This window comes from Pseudophryne corroboree, chromosome 3 (assembly GCF_028390025.1).
Source record: "Pseudophryne corroboree isolate aPseCor3 chromosome 3, aPseCor3.hap2, whole genome shotgun sequence".
In the NCBI taxonomy this organism is placed as follows: Eukaryota; Metazoa; Chordata; class Amphibia; order Anura; family Myobatrachidae; genus Pseudophryne; species Pseudophryne corroboree.
Genome location: NC_086446.1, coordinates 31997071 through 32018835, shown reverse-complemented (window position 1 = coordinate 32018835; position 21765 = coordinate 31997071). Strand labels below are relative to the sequence as shown.

The 21765-nt window shown below is 48.6% G+C and overlaps 1 protein-coding gene across 2 annotated transcripts in view; it reads right to left on the bottom strand.

Annotated features, from left to right (window-relative positions):
* The window catches only part of LOC135054619 (oocyte zinc finger protein XlCOF7.1-like), a 103207-nt gene that overhangs the window by 10037 nt on the left and 71405 nt on the right, over nucleotides 1–21765 (bottom strand). For both annotated transcript variants that reach the window (XM_063957822.1, XM_063957821.1), the window contains exon 4: nucleotides 16996–17374. In XM_063957822.1, the coding sequence (XP_063813892.1) occupies nucleotides 16996–17374 (379 nt within the window). The remainder of the gene's footprint in view (nucleotides 1–16995; nucleotides 17375–21765) is intronic.

The following is a 21765-nucleotide window of genomic DNA, read 5'->3' as shown; positions in this document are numbered from 1 at the left end:
CTATTGAGGATCTCGCTTGGTTTCGTGAGTGATGGCTCTGCCGTGTGCTGCGGCCTAGGCCGCTTAATATTGTTTGCTGGTTTTGGAGCATTTGCGGAGGTATCCGCTTCCACAGTCCTCTCCGGTACTCGGCGGTGCCGTGTAGGAGAGTGGACAAGTGGAGTATTTTGGTTGTCCTTTTACCTGGTGGAAATCTGCACATACTTTAGTTTTAGGTTTGTTAGTAGCCCCTGGCCTTGTTGTTTAGTTAGAGGGCCCCTTGTTATCTCCCTGTCTCGGTTCACTCTTTGTCTCCCATTAAGACCTGAGCGGGCATCGGAGTTGGGCAGACGTAATCCGCCCTTCAAACGCGGCTGCCATGGGCTCAAGAAACCATAGTCTCGCAAGAGTGTACTGACAGCACGGGCGAGACAACGGCGATAGGGTGCCAGGGGCTATTCCCATTCCTTTCCCCTTTCCCAGCATTACGTTCCGGTATTCAGGTCTCTTCACATAAGATCACCCCAGACCTGAGTACTAGAATCATAACATAGGTGTGGGAAGATCTCCAACAGTTGATGTGGGTCATTTTCATTGACCATAAGACCTGGGAGAGAGACATACAAAAGTCAACTAGAAATTTGTATATTCTAATCACAAAGTCCTATAACTTCAGTGATATCTCCAACAGATTACTACAAATTCATGGATGGTATCGAGGATGCTGACCCATACTTTAGGATTGTCACTTACCCATAGAGGCGTGGAGTCTAACATGCCGGAGGTATTCAACCAGGGACCTCCACATGTGGATATGGGCTTAGCTACGCCCGACACACAGGTGACGGCCCTCTGTCTGGGTTTCTAAGTACCGGGGCTGGTGTAAACTGGAGCAAGAACTAATTGTCAGTGTGCATTAATGGTCATCAGATTAGGCCAGGACCGGATGGGAAAACACAGGTACAGGGAATTGGCAGGAGCAGGAAAGGAATGGAACACAGGAGAACCAGGGACCAGTACACACAGGATGGCAGTGCTGTCTCGAATGGAAGCGCCATCTTGCCAAGTTTACAAGGGCGTCTCCCTTACAGATGTGGCGTAGAGTAGCACTTGCAGTCGGAAAGTGCAGCCACAGAGCAGTGGGACATCTCCTGTAGGTGCTGGTCTCCCCTATGCATAGCTGTAGCAATTCATGCAGCCTGGTCGCTGTGTAGGATGCAGATTTTTTTCCAGCTCTCATCTGGATCTTCAGGCTGGGATCAATTATTGGTGCAGATTTCTCATCAGCTTCAAGTGTAATGTTAAATTACTGTATGAACAGGTGGACTCTGGGGGATTGTCCATGGACGGTCAGGCAGGGCGTGGTGTTGTGTAGGCGATAGGAAAACCACATCTCCCCTGGTGGAGTCAGTGTGGGCACCGGCTCTGGGTCAGTTGGTCTTCGACTTTGTGAAGCTCCTAGCACTTCAGCAAGAGGATCAGGTTAGGACGGCTGCTGCGACTGGTTTCTCGGTGCAAGGAACAGAGTTGCCTGCTCCTGGGGGTGCGGTTCTTCAACAAGTGTTTAATCCACCCTGGCTTTGTACCATATATACATACATATATATACACAGCGTCTGTGTTTGATAAATTTCCTATTATTTGGAACGCTTTTTAGAGTATCCTAATCTGTGTGAGGTACATAAGAGGCATCCATTAGAGGTTTCGGATTCAGAGGAGGAAGCGGTCGAACTTGCAGAGGATGTTGTCGTCGTCCTGGAGGGCGAGGATATGGAGTATCGTGCCAGTCACGGCTTGGACAAAGTCATTGGTGCAGTGCACCACTCTCTGGATTGCTTAAATCTGGATTCCCAAGCAGAGGCTGTGGGTCTGTTCAAGCGTTGGTGCAAGAGGGCAGCTCCTTCCAGTCTTCAGATCTCATCAAGGAGGCCTGGAAGACACAGGATAAGAAGCGCTCCGTTCCACGCAAGTGTGCGTCCCTTTAACCTCTTCTGTCGGATCATGTGACCAAGTGGGAGCTGCCTCCCAAGGTTGACGCGGTGGTGGCGGGTTAAGCTAAGCACACCGCTCTTTCTGCCCAGGGCTTGACGTCTTTTAAGGATCTGCTGGATAAAAAATTGGAAGTTTGTATCAAGTCCATTTTTATAGACTCCGAGGTCGTTGTCTGATCTTTACTAGCCTTGGCATGGGTGGCTCAAGCTATGGAGACTTGGGCCAACAGACTTGTTGTGGGGCTTCAGAGTGATTCATCCAGGGACTTGGAAGAGCAGCTTTGTCGTGCAGCTAAATATGCACGTGAGGCTGTACAAGCCGGTGCTCAGGTAGATTCCAGAGTTTTGGCTATGGTGTTGTGGTTCGGAGGGTCCTCTGGCTTCATGCCTAGGATGCAGAAACTAAACTTTTCTCTTGCAGGGTCCACAGGTTATCCACAGGTTAAACATTGGGATATGAGGTAGCGACAGCGGATTGGCACCAACTAATGCATCGGCCCATCTCCTATATCACCGCCTCCTGGCTCAGGCAATTCAGTTTTTCTGTTTGGTGCGACAGGAGCCGGACCATGGTCAATGGGCTGCTGGTTTTTAGCAGCCATAATCTTTTTATTTTTATAGTCTTACTATTTTTTGAGCGATCTTTCTAAAAAGCGTCCTTTCCCAGCAGTCACCACTCCATTCATCACCCAGACACGTCCCCTGGTGTTACTGTATAATGCCCCATTCCCGGCAGTCACCTCTCCAGTCATCACCCAGACACATTCCCTGGTGTTACTGTATAATGCCCCATTCCCAGCAGTCACCTCTCCAGTCATCACCCAGACACGTCCCCCGGTGTTACTGTATAACGTCCCATTCCCAGCAGTCACCTCTCCAGTCATCACCCAGACACATCCCCTGGTGTTACTGTATAATGCCCCATTCCCAGCAGTCACCTCTCCAGTCATCACCCAGAATCATCCCCTGGTGTTACTGTATAATGCCCCATTCCCAGCAGTCACCTCTCCAGTCATCACCCAGACATGTCCCCTGGTGTTACTGTATAATGCCCCATTCCCAGCAGTCACCTCTCCAGTCATCACCCAGACACGTCCCCTGGTGTTACTGTATAATGCCTCATTCCCAGCAGTCACCTCTCCAGTCATCACCCAGACATGTCCCCTGGTGTTACTGTATAATGCCTCATTCCCAGCAGTCACCTCTCCAGTCATCACCCAGACATGTCCCCTGGTGTTACTGTATAATGTCCCATTCCCAGCAGTCACCTCTCCAGTCATCAAACAGACACATCCCCTGGTGTTACTGTATAATGTCCCGTTCCCAGCAGTCACCACCCAGACACATCCCCTGGTGTTACTGTATAATGCACCATTTCCAGCAGTCACCTCTCCAGTCATCACCCAGACACATCCCCCCTGGTGTTACTGTATAATGTCCCATTCCCAGCAGTCACCTCTCCAGTCATCACCCAGACACATCCCCTGGTGTTACTGTATAATGCCCCATTCCCAGCAGTCACCACTCCAGTCATCACCCAGACACGTCCCCTGGTGTCACTGTATAATGCCCCATTCCCAGCAGTCACCTCTCCAGTCATCACCCAGATACATCCCCTGGTGTTACTGTATGATGCCCCATTCCCAGCAGTCACCTCTCTAGTCATCACCCAGATACATCCCCTGGTGTTACTGTATGATGCCCCATTCCCAACAGTCACCTCTCCAGTCATCACCCAGACACATCCCCTGGTGTTACTGTATAATGTCCCATTCCCAGCAGTCACCTCTCCAGTCATCACCCAGACACGTCCCCTGGTGTTACTGTATAATGTCCCATTCCCAGCAGTCACCTCTCCAGTCATCATCCAGACACATCCCCTGGTGTTACTGTATAATGTCCCATTCCCAGCAGTCACCTCTCCAGTCATCACCCAGACATGTCCCCTGGTGTTACTGTATAATGTCCCATTCCCGGCAGTCACCTCTCCAGTCATCACCCAGGCACGTCCCCCGGTGTTACTGTATAATGTCCCATTCCCAGCAGTCACCTCTCCAGTCATCACCCAGACACATCCCCTGGTGTTACTGTATGATGCCCCATTCCCAGCAGTCACCTCTCCAGTCACCACCCAGACACATCCACTGGTGTTACTGTATAGATAAGAAATCAGCCTGATGGTGCGGGCCTCCACTAGGGCGATTCCAGGGTGGGAGGCCGATTTCTTCATTTTCCACAGATCTGGCAGCAGTCCACCACAGATGCCTGAGTGCAAGAAGCGGTATCTCACGGTTATGCGTTTGCCTTCAAGAAACACCCTCCTCAAAGGTTTTTTTGTACCAGCCAGTCTTCAGTGGAAACAAAGGGCTTTCCAAGAGGCAGTTCAGAAGTTGCTTCAGTCAGGAGTGATAATTCCAGTTCCTCCTGCGCAACGTGGACAAGGTTTATATTCCAACCTGTTTTTGGTTCAGAAGCCAAATGGGTCGTTCCGGCCCATACTCAATCTCTAAAGTGCTAATCAAGTACATTTGGGTGCCTCGGTTTCAAATGGAGACTTCATGTTCTATTATTTTGGCAACAGAGATGGAGGATTTTATGGTATCCCTGGATATTCAGGATGCTTCCCTACATGTACCTATAGCATTGTCCCATCAGTGCTATCTCAGGTTTGCCATCCTCCAGCAACACTTTTAGTTTCAGGCCCTACTATTTGCACTGGCCACAGCTCCCAGAGTGTTCACCATGGTGAATCATGGCGGTTATGGCGGCTTATCTCCATTGGCAGGACTGTTATCACCCAGTTTGTTATTGTTATTTCAAATTGTAAAGCGCAACGGAATTTGCTGCGCTATATAAGAAACTGTTAATAAATAAATAATAAGAATTTTTCCATACCTCGACGACTTATTAATCCTGGCACAGTCTCAGTAATTGCTTCAGTGTCATCAACAGACAACAGCTTGTTTGTAGAGACACGGTTGGCTCATAAATTGGGCAAAGTTGTCCCTGGTTCCACCACAACGGATGACTCACTTGGGGGCTGTGTTGGATTCGGGTCTTCAGAGAGTAATTTCACCTCTGAACAAAATATCCAAAATTCAGTCGAGGATCCAGGAGCTGCTACACAGTCAAAGGGTATCCATGCACGCAGCAATGCGAGTGATAGGATATGTGGTGTCGACATTTGACATGATGGCGTGTGCTCAATTCCATTCAAGGCCACTGCAACGTCTGATCCTTTCCAGATGGAATGGGTTACATCAGACAATGAAAACACAGACTATGGTTCTTACTCAGAAAGTAAGGAGGTCAGTAGCCTGGTGGCTACAGACATCCCATCTGGACAAAGGGAGACCCTTTGGGATATTATATTGGGAAATTCTGTCAATGGATGCCAGTCTTCAGGGCTGGGGAGCAGTGTCAGGAAGAAGTTGCTTCCATGGGCAGTGGACCAAGGAAGAAAATTGCCTGCCAATAAATATATTGAAACTTTGGGGCATATATACGGCACTCATTAAGGCACAGGACATCCTCCAGGAGAAACCAGTTCAAATTCGCTCGGACAATGCGACGACAGTAGCGTACCTCAATCATCAGGGAGGAACACGCAGCCAAAAAGCAATGAAAGAGGTAAGTCGCACATTAAGGTGGGCAGAGCTTCATCATCCAGCATTGTCCGCAGTATTTATTCCGGGAGTCCTAAACGATTTTCTCAGACAACACGCCATTCGTGCAAACGAATGGGCTTTAAACCCCAAGGTCTTCCAGACTCTAGTAGACAAGTGGCGGTTACCGGAAATAGATCTCATGGCATCCCGTCAGAACAACAAAGTTCCTGCATACAGGTCAAGAACAAAGAATCCCAGAGCGAGCTTTGCGGATGCCCTGTCAGTGAGATGGGCTTTTCACCTGCCCTATGTGTTTCCACCGATCGTCCTGTTACCCAGGGTGATGCGAAAGGTAAAACAAGGAAAGGGTGCCGTGATACTAATAGCTCTGGCTTGGCCCAGAAGACATTGGTACTCAGGTTGTCGGTGGATACTCCTTTTCTATCCCTCAATGTCCAGATCTACTGTCTCAGGGTCCTTGCTATTACAAGCATCTGGATCGACTGTCTTTGATGGCGTGGCTCTTGAGACTTCTATCCTGAAAGCAATAGGATTCTCACAACAGGTAATACAAACAATGCTTAGAGCAAGAAAACCATCCTCAGCTCGCACTTTTCACCGAATATGGCAGGCCTATATTCAATGGTGCAGTGACAGGAAATGTAACTCTAGGTCTTTCAGAGTTTCCAGAGTCCTAGCATTCCTTCAGGAAGGAATGGACAAAGGTCTACAGGTGGCTTCCTTCAGAGTGCAGGTGTCCACATTGACTGTATGGTTCCAAAATTGCTAACCTACAGGATGTTCGCACTTTCTTCCAGGGAATGCTTCACATCCAACCTCTTTTTGTTCCTCCTGCAGCGAATTGGGATTTAAATTTAGTCCTAAAGGCACTTCAGGTTGCTTTATTTGAACCACTAAAGCAGGTGGATCTTAAATGGCTGACAGCTAAAGTTCTCTTTCTACTGGCTATTGCTTCAGCTAGAAGAGTTTCAGACTCAGGAGCACTGTTATGTTGCCCTACTTTTCTGATATTTCATCCAGATAGAGCAGTTCTCGGAACCCAATCTGGTTATCTTCCTAAGGTAGTGTCTAAATTCCACCTTAACGAAGAAATTGTAGTCCCGGCCTTTCAAGGGCCGGCCCTTTCTGCGGGAGATGCATCATTTGACGTAGTCCATGCTTTAAGGATCTACGTGGATCGTCATCAGAAAAACAGACACTCTTTGTTCTTTATCGATTTCACAATAGAGGATGGTCTGCTGATAAGCAGACACTGGCAAGATGGCTTCGGATGATGATTTCAGAAGCATATTCTGAAGCTGATCTCCCAATTCCGGCTAATGTCTCTGCTCACTCTACTTGTAAGGTAGGTCCTTCATGGGCAGCACAATGTGGTGTTTCAGCTGAACAGATATGTAAGGAAGCCACGTGGTCTTCCATTAACACATTCATTAGACATTATGCCATGGATACCTTTGCCTCTCAGGATGCTGAATTTGGGCGAAGGACTCTCCTGTCCAATCAGGAGCGTCCCCACCACTAAATTTGCTTTGGGACATCCCAATGTTTATCTTGTGGATAACCTGTGGACCCTGCAGGAGAAATAATCGTTATGGTAAACTTACCGTTGATAACTCTATTTCTCCTAAGTCTACAGGATCCACAGGGATCCCACCCTGGCAAAACTGATTTGAGAATCCTTTCACATACTAACCTCTTCCTTCTTGTACGGAAGGATGTGCATGTGTGTTCTTCTCGCCTGATTAGGGCTCTCTATGATGCTCCTGCCTTGAGCTTTGGAAAACAACTGAATTGACTAAGCCAGGAGGCGGGGATATAGGAGACGGGCCTGATGCATTATGCGAGGCCGAAAGCTTTGATCGTTGGTGCCAATCTGCTGTCGCTACCTCATATCCCAATGTTTATCCTGTGGATTTAGGAGAAATATAGTTATCAACAGTGAGTCTGCCACAATGATTATTTCTTAGAATCTCTTTCTTTTGGTGGGTGCATTCTTTTTGGGCCTGACTTAGATACTATTATTACCCAGGATACAGATGGGTAAAGAACTTTTCTTCCAGTGACTGCCCCAAAGCAACGGGGTCTGCATTTCAGAGCTTTTCGCCTTTTCGGGGAGGAGCGTCCACTAGAGGTCAGTCTCTGTTAGAGGCAGTTTCTTTCCCGGCAGCTGTTCAGCTCCTAAAAGCGGATTTTCTGGTGGTAACTGGCACTCGGGAGCCAAGGCTCCGGAGAAGCCTAGCGCTTGATGGGGTCTCTCCCCACCCAGTCTGGTTGCAGGAGGGTACTTGCTCCAGTTCAGGGACCATTGGGTGGAGCAGTCTTCGGACCGTCTGGGTCCTGGGAACCAATTCTAGAGGTTACGTCATCAACCTACGGGGTCCGCTGCAACAAAAATTTTATGCAAATTAGATGGGGTCATTGCCCCAGTTTTGGCCTGGAACGGAAACAGGGGTTTTACTCCAATTTATTCCTTGTTCGGAAGCCAAATGGCTCATTTTGGCCAACTTTGAATCTTTGTGCCTTAAACATGGAATCTCTCCATTCAGTGATCCACAGCATGAAGGCCAACACATTTTTGGCATCACTAGACGCCAGGGACGCGTATCTTCACGTTTCTATATGGGCAAGTCCTCACTCCTTCCTCCTTTTCGCAGTCGTCTCACTATCAGTTCCAGACCCTACTATTCAGGATTTCATCAAGATCATGTCCATGATGACGAGCCTGCTGTGCAAGGAAGGTATTACGATCATACCTTATTTAGACGATCTACTCCTAAAGCCTGATTCAGATACACAGTTGCAAAAGCACCTGGATTGCATGGTACAGGTGCTTCAGGATCATGGCTGGATCCTGAATTTTTTATGTAAAGCCTCACCTGATACCTTGTCAGCGCCTACTTGCCTTCAACATCACTCTACAATGAGTATTACTGCTAGAGTCCAAAGCTAGGACCCTTCAGAACCTTGACACAATGGTACGGTCAGTGCCTCATCTGTCAATCTCGTTGTGCATGAAGTTGTTTGGCACAATGGTCTATACCTTTGAGACCATTCAGTACTCCAGGTTCCACGTGCAAGAATTAGTGTAAAATTCTCTAGAATTATCATGTCCGCCAGCACTCGTCATTCTCTCCTTTTAGGGGCTGGCTCCTATCATCTAATCCAGAGACAATCCTTGGTCACTCTTGATTGGGTCATTGTGACCATGGATGTGACTCTCCTATGGGGTGATGTGACATTACATCTTTGGCTCCAAGGCCTTTAGTCACAGTCAGAGACAGTTCTTCCAATAGATGTGTTTGAGCTCCAAGCTATCTTTCTGACTCGCTTAGGGGCCCAGTCTTATGTTAATAATCAATGAGGTACTAAGAGCATCAGAGCAATGACAGAGGCAGTCTATATTCTTTCCTGGGTGGAGGCCTTTATTTCCAGCACTGTCAGCAATGTTCAAACAGGGAGTGGAAAATTGTGAAGGGGAATTTCTAAGCAGAACCACGTTTCTGCCGGGGAAGTGGTCACTCCATCCAGAGGTCTTCCAACAGTTGGTTCAGAGATGGGGTCTTCCACAGGTGAACCTCATGGCTTTGACACAACTCCAAGGTTCCATAGTTTTGTGCGAGAACTAGGGACCCTATGGTTTTCGGGGTTGATGCCATGATGGTGTCATGGGACTTTCTTCTTGTGTTTTTGTTTCCCTGATCCCAATGTTGTCTCGCATAGTCAAGCGGATCAAGGCTCAACGGGTGACAGTAATCCTAGTGCTCCAGACTGCCTGTACAGGTCCTGGAACACAGTCATTCTCAAAATGTCAGTATGACCTGGATGTAGTTTTCCACTATGGCTATATCTGCTGCTTTGGGGCCTTCCTTGGTCGGCTTTAACGGCCTGGCTTTTGAGACCGAGCTTTTAAAGGATAAAGGTTTTTCTCTCAGTGGTCCGTACTATTTGCGGGGCTGGAAACTGGTTGTGTTGTACATTTACCACATGGTATGGAAGATCTACATCTTCTGGTGTGAAGCGCAAAGGGATTAATGACTCTTAAGTTTCACCTCTCTCATTTCTTGGCCTTCCTTCTGGGGGTTTAGAGGCTGGAATGAGACTATATATTTGAAAGTGCAGTTGACAGCTCTGTCAATCTATTTCCATAAGCATCTGGCCCTTCTTTCAGAGGTTCTGGCCTTTCTACAAGGTATGTTACATGTTCAACCAGCGTTTCGTCATCCAAGTGATCTTAACTTGGTTCTCTTAGCTCTCAAGCAGGCTCCCTTTGAGGCTTTGGAATTGGTAGACCCTAAGTTCAGTACTTGGAAGCTGGTCTACCTTATGGCCATTGCCTCAGCTTGGCGTGATTGCGAGTTGGGGGCTTTGTCTTGCAGGTCGCCATTTCTCATATTTCACAATGATTGAGCAGTTCTCCGTAAGGTTCCTATTTCCAGCCAAAGGTTGTTTCAGCTTTCCACCTGAAACAGGAAATTGTCTTTCCTATTTTTATTCTATCAATGACTTCCAGGGACCGGGATGATCTGGCTTTGTTAGGCCTCTACTTAGACAAGACTTCTTCCACACGCTGCACAGATTCTCTACTTGTTCTTTCCGATGCACAGAATGGATCCACATGGTCATCACTCGGACCTAATCTAGGGCGGGGCAAGTGGCACCTGACTGGATGTCAGCGCATTCCACGCTACCTTATGGGTGGTGCAGCATGGGGCATCTGCAGAACAGGACTGATAGAGAAAATAAGATTTTACTTACCGGTAAATCTATTTCTCGTAGTCTGTGGAGGATGCTGGGGACTCCTTAAGGACCATGGGGATAGACGGGCTCCGCAGGAGACATGGGCACTTTAAGAAAGAATTTAGTTCCTGGTGTGCACCGGCTCCTCCCTCTATGCCCCTCCTCCAGACCTCAGTTAGAGAAACTGTGCCCAGAGGAAACTGACAGTACAAGAAAAGGATTTTGGTAATCCAGGGCAAGATTCATACCAGCCACACCAATCACACCGTATAACTTGTGATAACAACCCAGTTAACCGTATGACAAATAACATAGCATCAGTTCATGCCTGATGCAACAATAACGTAACCCTTATTGAAGCAATAACTATATACAAGTATTGCAGAAGAAGCCCGCACTTGGGACGGGCGCCCAGCATTCTCTACGGACTACGAGAAATAGATTTACCGGTAAGTAAAATCTTATTTTCTCTAACGTCCTAGAGGATGCTGGGGACTCCGTAAGGACCATGGGGATTATACCAAAGCTCCCAAACGGGTGGGAGAGTGCGGATGACTCTACAGCACCGATTGAGCAAACATGAGGTCCTCCTCATCCAGGGTATCAAACTTATAGAATTTTGCAAAGGTGTTTGAACCCGACCAAGTAGCAGCTCGACACAGCTGTAGTGCCGAGACCCCTCGGGCAGCCGCCCAAGAAGAGCCCACTTTCCTAGTGGAATGGGCCTTGACCAATTTAGGTAACGGCAATCCTGCCGTAGAATGCGCCTGCTGAATCGTGTTACAGATCCAGCGAGCAATAGTCTGCTTTGAAGCAGGGCCGCCAAGCTTGTTGGCTGCATACAGAACAAACAATGCTTCTGTTTTCCGGACTCTAGCCGTACTGGCTACATAAATTTTCAAAGCCCTGACCACATCAAGGGACTCGGAATCCTCTAAGTCCCGTGTAGCCACAGGCACCACAATAGGTGAAACCACTTTCATATGAAAGGATGAAACCACTTTTGGCAGGAACTGAGGACGTGTCCGCAATTCCGCTCTATCCATATGGAAAACCAGATAGGGGCTTTTATGTGACAAAGCCGCTAATTCCAACACTCACCTAGCCGAAGCCAGGGCTAATAACATGACCACCTTCCACGTGAGATATTTCAACTCCACCGTCTTAAGTGGTTCCAACCAGTGTGACTTTAGGAAACTTAACATCACATTAAGGTCCCAAGGCGCCACCGGAGGCACAAAAGGAGGCTGAATATGCAGTACTCCCTTTACAAAAGTCTGAACTTCTTGGAGAGAAGCCAATTCTTTTTGAAAGAAAATGGATAGGGCCGAAATCTGGACCTTAATGGAGCCTAATTTAAGGCCCAAATCCACTCCAGTTTGTAGGAAGTGAAGGAAACGGCCCAGATGGAATTCCTCCGTAGGAGCATCCTTGCTCTCACACCAAGAAACATATGTACGCCATATACGGTGATCATGTTTTGCTGTTACTTTCTTCCTAGCCTTTATCAGCGTAGGGATAACCTCAACCGGCATGCCTTTTTCTGCTAGGATCCGGCGTTCAACTGCCATGCCGTCAAACGCAGCCGCAGTAAGTCTTGGAACAGACAGGGTCCCTGTCTTAGAGGAAGAGGCCACGGATCTTCTGTGAGCTTTTCCTGCAGATCTGGATACCAGGTCCGTTGTGGCTAATCTGGAACAATGAGGATTATTCTCACTCCTTTTCTTCTTATCATCCTCAACACCTTGGGTATGAGAGGAAGAGGAGGAAATACATAGACTGACCGGAACACCCACGGTGTCACTAAGGCGTCTACCGCTACTGCCTGAGGGTCTCTGGACCTGGCGCAATACCTCTGTAGCTTTTTGTTGAGGCGGGACGCCATCATGTCTATCTGTGGCAGTTCCCACCGACCCACAATGTGTGCAAAGACTTCTGGATGAAGTCCACACTCTCCCGGGTGTAGGTCGTGTCTGCTGAGGAAGTCTGCTTCCCAGTTGTCCACTCCCGGAATGAACACTCCTGACCGTTCGCTTGCATGATTCTCCGCCCAGCGAAGAATTCTGGTGGCTTCCGCCATTGCCACTCTGCTCCTTGTACCGCCTTGGCGGTTTACATGAGCCACTGCGGTGATGTTGTCTGACTGGATCAGAACTGGTTGGTCGCGAAGTAAGGTCTCCGCTTGACGTAGGACGTTGTATATGGCCCTTAGTTCCAGGATGTTGATGTGAAGACAAGTCTCTTGACTTGACCAAAGACCTTGGAAATTTCTTCCCTGTGTCACTGCTCCCCAACCTCGGAGGCTTGCGTCAGTGGTCACCAGGATCCAATCCTGAATGCCGAATCTGCGGCCCTCGAGAAGGTGAGCACTCTGCAGCCACCACAGGAGTGACACCCTGGCCCTGGGGGACAGGGTGATCAACCGATGCATCTGTAGATGTGACCCGGACCACTTGTCCAGCAGATCCCATTGGAAAGTCCTCGCATGGAACCTGCCAAAGAGAATGGCCTCGTATGACGCCACCATCTTTCCCAGGACTCGAGTGCAATGATGCACTGACACCTGTCTTGATTTCAAAAGGTTCCTGACCAGAGTCATAAGTTCCTGGGCTTTTTCTATCGGAAATAAACCCTTTTCTGGGTCGTGTCCAGAATCATGCCCAAGAAAGGCAGACGAGTCGTAGGGACCAACTGCGACTTTGGAATATTGAGAATCCAGCCGTGTTGCTGTAACACTTTCAGTGAAAGAGATACGCTGTTCAGCAACTGCTCTCTTGATCTCGCTTTATGAGGAGATCGTCCAAGTACGGGATAATTGTGACACCTTGCTTCCGCAGGAGCACCATCATTTCCGCCATTACCATGGTGAAAATCCTCGGGGCCATTGAGAGACCAAACGGCAACGTCTGAAATTGGTAATGACAGTCCTGTACGGCAAATCTTAGGTACGCCTGATGAGGAGGATAAATGGGTACATGAAGGTATGCATCCTTTATGTCCAGTGACACCATAAAATCCCCCCCCTTCCAGGCTTGCGATGACCGCTCTTAGTGATTCCATCTTGAACTTGAACCTTTTCAAGTATAGGTTCAGAGATTTTAAATTCAACATGGGTCAGACCGAACCGTCCGGCTTCGGAACTACAAACATGGTCGAATAATAACCACTTCCCTGTTGAAGGAGGGGTACCTTGACCACCACTTGCTGAAGATACAATTTTTGTAATGCATTTAACACTATCTCACTCTCTAGGGGGGAAGCTGGTAGGGCCGATTTGAAATACCGGCGAGGAGGCACCTCTTCGAATTCCAGATTGTAACCCTGAGACACAATTTCTATTGCCCAGGGATCCACCTGGGAGTGAACCCACATGTGGCTGAAATTCCGAAGACGCGCCCCCACTGGGCCCGACTCCGCCGGTGGAGCCCCAGCGTCATGCGGTGGACTTCTGTTCCTGGGAACTAGCTGTGTTGTGCAGCTTCTTTCCTCTGCCCCTACCTCCGGCAAGAAAGGACGCACCTCGGACTTTCTTGTTTCTTTGTGAACGAAAGGACTGCATTTGATAATGCGGTGCTCTCTTAGGCTGTGAGGGAACATAGGGCAAAAATTAGACTTTCCAGCTATAGCTGTGGAGACCAGGTCCGAGAGACCTTCTCCGAACAATTCCTCACCCCTGTAAGGTAAAACCTCCATATGCCTTTTTGAGTCGGCATCGCCTGTCCATTGCCGAGTCCACAGGACCCTTCTGGCAGAGATCGACATAGCGTTTATTCTAGAACCCAGTAGACTAATGTCTCTTTGAGCATCTCTCATATAAGGACAGTGTCTTTAATATGCCCAAGGGTCAATAAAACAGTATCCTTATGTAGGGTATCAATCTCCTCTGATAAGGTATCTGTCCATGCCGCCACCGCACTACAGACCCAGGCCGATGTGCAAAAATATCCTTTATCGCTATAATCATATATCGACGGGATTTAGCCAATTTTGGCTGTAACTTTGTATCATCGTAATCAACACTGGAGTCAGAATCCATGTCGGTATCTGTGTTAACAATTTGGGATAGTGGGCGCTTATGAGACCCTGACGGTCCCTGCGACATAGGATCAGGCACGGGTTGAGACCCTGACTGTCCCAATGCATCAGCTTTGTCTAATCTCGTATGCAAGGAATTAACATTATCATTTAAAACCTTCCACATATCCATCCAATCAGGTGTTGGCGCCGTCGGCGGAGACACCACATTCATTTGTTCCCGCTCCTCTCCCACATAGCCTTCCTCATCAGACATGTCGACACAAGTGTACCGACACACCACACACACACAGGGAATGTTCTTTCTGAAGACAGTTCCCCCACGAGGCCTTTGGAGAGACAGAGAGAGAGTATGCCAGCACACACCCCAGCACTATATAACCCAGGAATAACACAGTAATTTAATGTTAACCCAGTAGCTGCTGTTTATATCTTTTTTGCGCCTAATTATGTGCCCCCCTCTCTTCTCAACCCTCTTCTACCGTGTATCAGCAGGGGAGAGCCTGGGGAGCTTCCTCTCAGCGGTGCTGTGGAGAAAAAATGGCGCTGGTGAGTGCTGAGGGAGAAGCCCCGCCCCCTCGGCGGCGGGCTTCTGTCCCGCTTAAATTGTAATTTTTTTTGGCGGGGCTCATACATATATACAGTGCCCAGCTGTATATATGTGGTCTTTTGTCAATATGAGGTCCCAAATGCTGCCCAGGGCGCCCCCCCTGCTCCCTGCACCCTTACAGTGACCGGAGTATGTGAGGTGTGTGGAGCAATGGCGCACAGCTGCAGTGCTGTGCGTTACCTCTAGTGAAGATCACAAAGTCTTCTGCCGCCTGTGAAGTCTTCTTTGCTTCTCATACTCACCCGGCTTCTGTCTTCCGGCTCTGTGAGGGGGACGGCGGCGCGGTTCTGGGACGGACGGCGAGGGTGAGATCCTGCGTACCGATCCCTCTGGAGCTAATGGTGTCCAGTAGCCTAAGAAGCAGGACCTGCACTCAGAGAGTAGGGCTGCTTCTCTCCCCTCAGTCCCTCGATGCAGGGAGTCTGTTGCCAGCAGAGCTCCCTGAAAATAAAAAAACTAACAAAATACTTTCTATCAGCAAACTCAGGAGAGCTCACTGAAAAGCACCCAGCTCCTCTGGGCACAGTATCAAACTGAGGTTTGGAGGAGGGGCATAGAGGGGGGAGCCAGTGCACACCAGGAACTAAATTCCCGTCTATCGCCATGGTCCTTACGGAGTCCCCAGCATCCTCTAGGACGTTCAGAAAAGGGGATTTTTGGTTACTTAACATTGAATTATTCTCTGAATCAGGCTGGGGGACATTGCATCCCCTCCCTCACGCTCAGTCATGCCAGGTTTGGGTCTTGACAGTCTATTCAATGCTGGTTTGTTTTATTGTTCTAACATATTCACTGGGTTACGGATGGTTTTTCCTTACCAGGCTCTTTAAAATTTCGTCCTGGCATATTGGAGATGTAGGGAGGCAGAGTTTAGGATTACAGCTACTTTTTAACATTTAAGTGCCAGCTCCAGCAGTCCCAACCTACAACCCTTATAGGGGCTGATGGACCCTGATGTATGAGATACACCAGAGAGTGTGGGGAGGAGACTGGTCAGATCTCTGGGCTGGTAACAAACACAGTGACATGATGTGAGGGGGAGAGCTGGAGTATAATAGGGGCTAATGGTTCCTGATGTATGAGATACACCAGAGAGTGTGGGGAGGAGACTGGTCAGATCTCTGGGCTGGTAACACACAGTGACATGATGTGAGGGGGAGAGCAGGAGTATAATAGGGGCTGATGGCTCCTGATGTATGAGACACACCAGAGAGTGTGGGGAGGAGACTGGTCAGCTCTCTGGGCAGGTAACACACAGTGACATGATGTGAGGGGAGAGCAGGAGTATTATAGGGGCTGATGGCTCCTGATGTATGAGATACACCAGAGAGTGTAGGAAGGAAACTGGACAGATCTCTGGGCTGGTAACACACAGTGACATGATGTGAGGAGAGCAGGAGTATAATAGGGGCTGGTGGCACCTGATGTATGAGATACACCAGAGAGTGTGGGGAGGAGACTGGTCAGACCTCTGGGCTGGTAACACACAGTGACATGATGTGAGGGGGAGAGCAGGAGTATAATAGGGGCTGATGGCTCCTGATGTATGAGATACACCAGGGAGTGTGGGGAGGAGACTGGTCAGATCTCTGGGCTGGTAACACACAGTGACATGATGTGAGGGGGAGAGCAGGAGTATAATAGGGGCTGATGGCTCCTGATGTATGAGATACACCAGGGAATGTGGGGAGGAGACTGGTCAGATCTCTGGGCTGGTAACACACAGTGACATGATGTGAGGGGGAGAGCAGGAGTATAATAGGGGCTGATGGCTCCTGATGTATGAGATACACCAGGGAGTGTGGGGAGGAGACTGGTCAGATCTCTGGGCTGGTAACACACAGTGACATGATTTGAGGAGGATACTAAGTGTCTAATGTGGCTCCTGATGCCCCCACTGGGCAGACACATTTCCCTCATTAGTCTGTACTGAAAGAAGAGGGTGTAGGATAAGAGATTGCTGTAGTGACTGAGCAAGGATATGACTCATTTCTGTAATACATTTATTACTCACCTGTGCCGATTTCTGTAGGGATTTCCTCCTCCTTACACTGCCAATCACCCAACGTATAAGTCTGTATTTCCCGGTCTTCTGACTTATTCTTGGACACATACGTCTCTTCTTCTCCCTCTGTATCTTCTGCGTTATTATCAGTCATATACGTTTCTTCTTCTCCCTCTTCTGCCTTAGGAGTGACATACGTCTCTTCTTCTCCCTCCGTATCTTCTGCGTTATCCGTCCCATACGGCTCTTCGTCTACCTCTATGACTTCAACCTTCAGATCAGTCACATCGGTCTCTTCTTCTCCCTCTGTATCTTCTGCCTTCATATCAGTTACATCGGTCTCTTCTTCTCCCTCTGTATCTTCTACCTTAATATTTCTATCTTCATCCTAAAAATCCCAAATAAGAAAATGTAACACGTCCATCTGGAAAGGGAACCCACCACGGATGCCTGACATGGTCACATTCCATGCATCCCGTGGATGATACTTATACAGTTTGCGATCTTTTATGGTTTCATAATTTTTTCACAATTTATTGCAAGATATACTATTTCACTTTATTATGTTCTTCTAACATTCCTCATTAGTGTATACATAATCCACACTTATCTAAGTGTGTCCTTATCCTGTACATTATCCCCCAGCTAATGGGCAAACCCATGTGCACTGCAGGTGGGGGCAGATGTAACATATGCAGAGAGTGTTAGATTTGGGTGGGTTAATTTTGTTTCTGTGCATGGTAAATACTGGCTGCTTTAATTTTACACTGCAATTTAGATTTGTTTGATCACACCCCACCCAAATCTAACTCTTCCGTTTACAGCCGATGAAAACGTCCTCAAACCAGACACCGCAATAATGACCATCGGTCATTAACCGCAATATCTGGCTGTTTTTATCACCCGAAAACAGACCGGGGCTAATTGGATACTGCCCTACACCTGCAAGTTATACAAATGGATAAGGACCGGTGGACTGGTGTTTCCGAGAAATGGTTACGTCGATGACCGATTGTTTTTGGAGGAACCCATGCGATGAACTTCTTCAAACAACCATAATCTGGACAATTCTAAGAGATGTAATCTGCTTATATAATATTACATATCCGTGAGCCTGTGTAGAGTGTGTCTGATAACAGCCACGTATGTGCTAGCTGAAGCATGCTTTTTGGACTGAAAGCTCCATGTGATAATGGGATTTTTTACTCACCGTAAAATCTCTTCCTCGGAATCCATCTCGGGGATGCTGCGCCATGACCTCTGGGTTAGAGTGTGGGCTAAGGAGGTTAGGCACAAAAACCCCCCCCACTAAAGCTGGCACCTCCCCCCTCTAACAACTCCCACCTCCAGCAGGACCTCTGTCTACGTTTAGCCAAGCCGCATGGAGGAAGAGGACAAGAAACAATGTAAGGGATCGCAGCGTCCCCCAGATGGATTCAGAGGAAGAGATTTTACAGTGAGTAAAAAAATCCCATTTCCTCCATCATCCATCTGGGGGACGCTGCGTCATGACCTCTGGGAAATCCCAAAGCAAGCTAACAGAGAGAGGGGGGCATCCGGCAGAGCCGTACTTCAGACAGTACAGGCAAACCGAGATTCCTCCAAACCATAGGTGTGGAACCGATAGTTTTTTGTAAATGTGTGCACAGATGACCAGGTTGCAGCCCTGCACAGCTGTTCCATGGAAACACCACGGCGAACAGCCCAAGACGTACCAACAGCACGAGTGAAATGAGCGTTCAATGGAGCCGGAACAGAGAGATCTGAAGACACGTAGGCCTGATGGATAGCCGACGATACCCAACGTGTTCTTGGAGGCTGGCCAACCCCTCTTAGGAGCATTGACAAGAACCAAAAGACTTTCCGTGCGCCGTACGGGACAAATAGATCTTTAAAGCCCGTACAACGTCCAACAATGCAAGAGAAGAAGCCTCTTGTGAAGAACGAAGAAGTGGGTTTGAAGGCCAGAAGAACAATGTCTTGGTTGAGATGGAAATGACACGACTTTAGGCAAAAAATAAGATTTTACTCACCGGTAAATCTATTTCTCGTAGTCCGTAGTGGATGCTGGGGACTCCGTAAGGACCATGGGGAATAGACGGCTCCGCAGGAGACTGGGCACATCTAAAGAAAGCTTTAGGACTATCTGGTGTGCACTGGCTCCTCCCCCTATGACCCTCCTCCAAGCCTCAGTTAGGACACTGTGCCCGGAAGAGCTGACACAATAAGGAAGGATTTTTTAATCCCGGGTAAGACTCATACCAGCCACACCAATCACACCATATAACACGTGATAGGAACCCCGGTTAACAGTATGATAACAATTTGGAGCCTCTCAACAGATGGCTCACAACAAAACCCGATTTTTGTAACAATAACTATGTACAAGTATTGCAGACAATCCGCACTTGGGATGGGCGCCCAGCATCCACTACGGACTACGAGAAATAGATTTACCGGTGAGTAAAATCTTATTTTCTCTGACGTCCTAGTGGATGCTGGGGACTCCGCAAGGACCATGGGGATTATACCAAAGCTCCCAAACGGGCGGGAGAGTGCGGATGGTTCTGCAGCACCGAATGAGAGAACTCCAGGTCCTCCTCAGCCAGGGTATCAAATTTGTAGAATTTTGCAAACGTGTTTGCCCCTGACCAAGTAGCAGCTCGGCAAAGTTGTAAAGCCGAGACCCCTCGGGCAGCCGCCCAAGATGAGCCCACCTTCCTTGTGGAATGGGCTTTTATTGATTTAGGCTGCGGTAATCCCACCGCAGAATGCGCCAGCTGAATAGTGCTACAAATCCAGCGCGCAATAGACTGCTTAGAAGCAGGAGCACCCAGCTTGTTGGGTGCATACAGGATAAACAGCGAGTCAGTCTTTCTGACTCCAGCCGTCCTGGAAACATAAATTTTCAGGGCCCTGACTACGTCCAGCAACTTGGAATCCTCCAAGTCCCTAGTAGCCACAGGCACCACAATAGGTTGGTTCAAGTGAAAAGCTGAGACCACCTTGGGGAGAAACTGAGGACGAGTCCTCAACTCTGCCCTATCCATATGGAAAATCAGATAAGGGCTTTTACAAGACAAAGCCGCCAATTCTGAATACCCGCCTGGACGACGCCAGGGCCAACAGCATGACCACTTTCCACGTGAGATATTTTAAATCCACAGTCTTAAGTGGTTCGAACCAATGTGATTTCAGGAATACCAAAACCACATTTAGATCCCAAGGTGCCACTGGGGGCACAAAAGGAGGCTGAATATTCAGAACTCCTTTGACAAAAGTCTGAACTTCAGGCAATGAAGCCAGTTCTTTCTGGAAGAAAATCGACAGAGCCGAAATCTGGACCTTGATGGACCCCAATTTGAGGCCCAACATCACCCCTGCTTGCAGGAAGTGCAGGAATCGACCCAGTTGAAATTCCTCCGGTGGGGCCTTCATGGCCTCAGACCAAGCAACATATTTCCGCCAAATGCGGTGATAATGTCTTGCGGTGACATCCTTCCTGGCTTTGATCAGGGTAGTGATGACTTCCTCCGGAATACCCTTTTCCTTTAGGATCCGGTGTTCAACCGCCATGCCGTCAAACGCAGCCGCGGTAAGTCTTGGAACAGACAGGGTACCTGCTGCAGCAGGTCTTGTCTGAGCGGCAGAGGCCAAGGGTCCTCTGCAAGTATCTCTTGAAGTTCCGGGTACCAAGCTCTTCTTGGCCAATCCGGAGCCACGAGAATAGTTCTCACTCCTCGCCTTCTTATTATTCTCAGTACCTTGGGTATGAGAGGTAAAGGAGGAAACACATAAACCGACTGGTACACCCATGGTGTCACTAGAGCGTCCACAGCGATCGCCTGAGGGTCTCTTGACCTGGCGCAATATCTTTTCAACTTCTTGCTGAGGCGGGACGCAATCATGTCCACCTGTGGTCTTTCCCACCGGTTTACCAGCATTTGGAAGACTTCTGGATGAAGTCCCCATTCTCCCGGGTGGAGGTCGTGCCTGCTGAGGAAGTCTGCTTCCCAGTTGTCCACTCCCGGAATGAACACTGCTGTCAGTGCTAACACATGATTCTCTGCCCATCGGAGAATCCTTGTGGCTTCTGCCATCGCCATCCTGCTTCTTGTGCCGCCCTGTCTGTTTACATGGGCGACCGCCGTGATGTTGTCTGACTGGATCAGTACCGGCTGGTTCTGAAGCAGGGGTCTTGCCTGGCTTAGGTCATTGTAAATGGCCCTTAGCTCCAGGATATTTATGTGAAGAGAAATCTCCTGATTTGACCACAGTCCTTGGATATTTCTTCCCTTTGTGACTGCCCCCCAGTCCCGAAGGCTGGCATCCGTGGTCACCAGGACCCAGTCCTGTATTCAGAATCGGCGGCCCTCTAGTAGATGAGCCCTCTGCAGCCACCACAGCAGCGACACCCTGGTTCTTGACGATAGGGTTATCCGCTGTTGCATCTGGAGATGGGACCCGAACCACTTGTCCAACAGGTCCCACTGGAACGTCCTTGCGTGGAACCTTCCGAATGGAATTGCTTCGTATGAAGCTACCATTTTTCCCAGGACTCGTGTGCATTGATGTACCGACACCTGTCCTGGTCTTAGGATGTCTCTGACTAGAGATGACAATTCCTCGGCTTTTTCCACTGGAAGACACACTCTTTTCTGGTCTGTGTCCAGAATCATTCCCAGGAACAGAAGACGTGTCGTCGGGACCAGCTGTGACTTTGGGATATTGAGAATCCAGCCGTGCTGTTGTAGCACTTCCCGAGAAAGTGCTACCCCC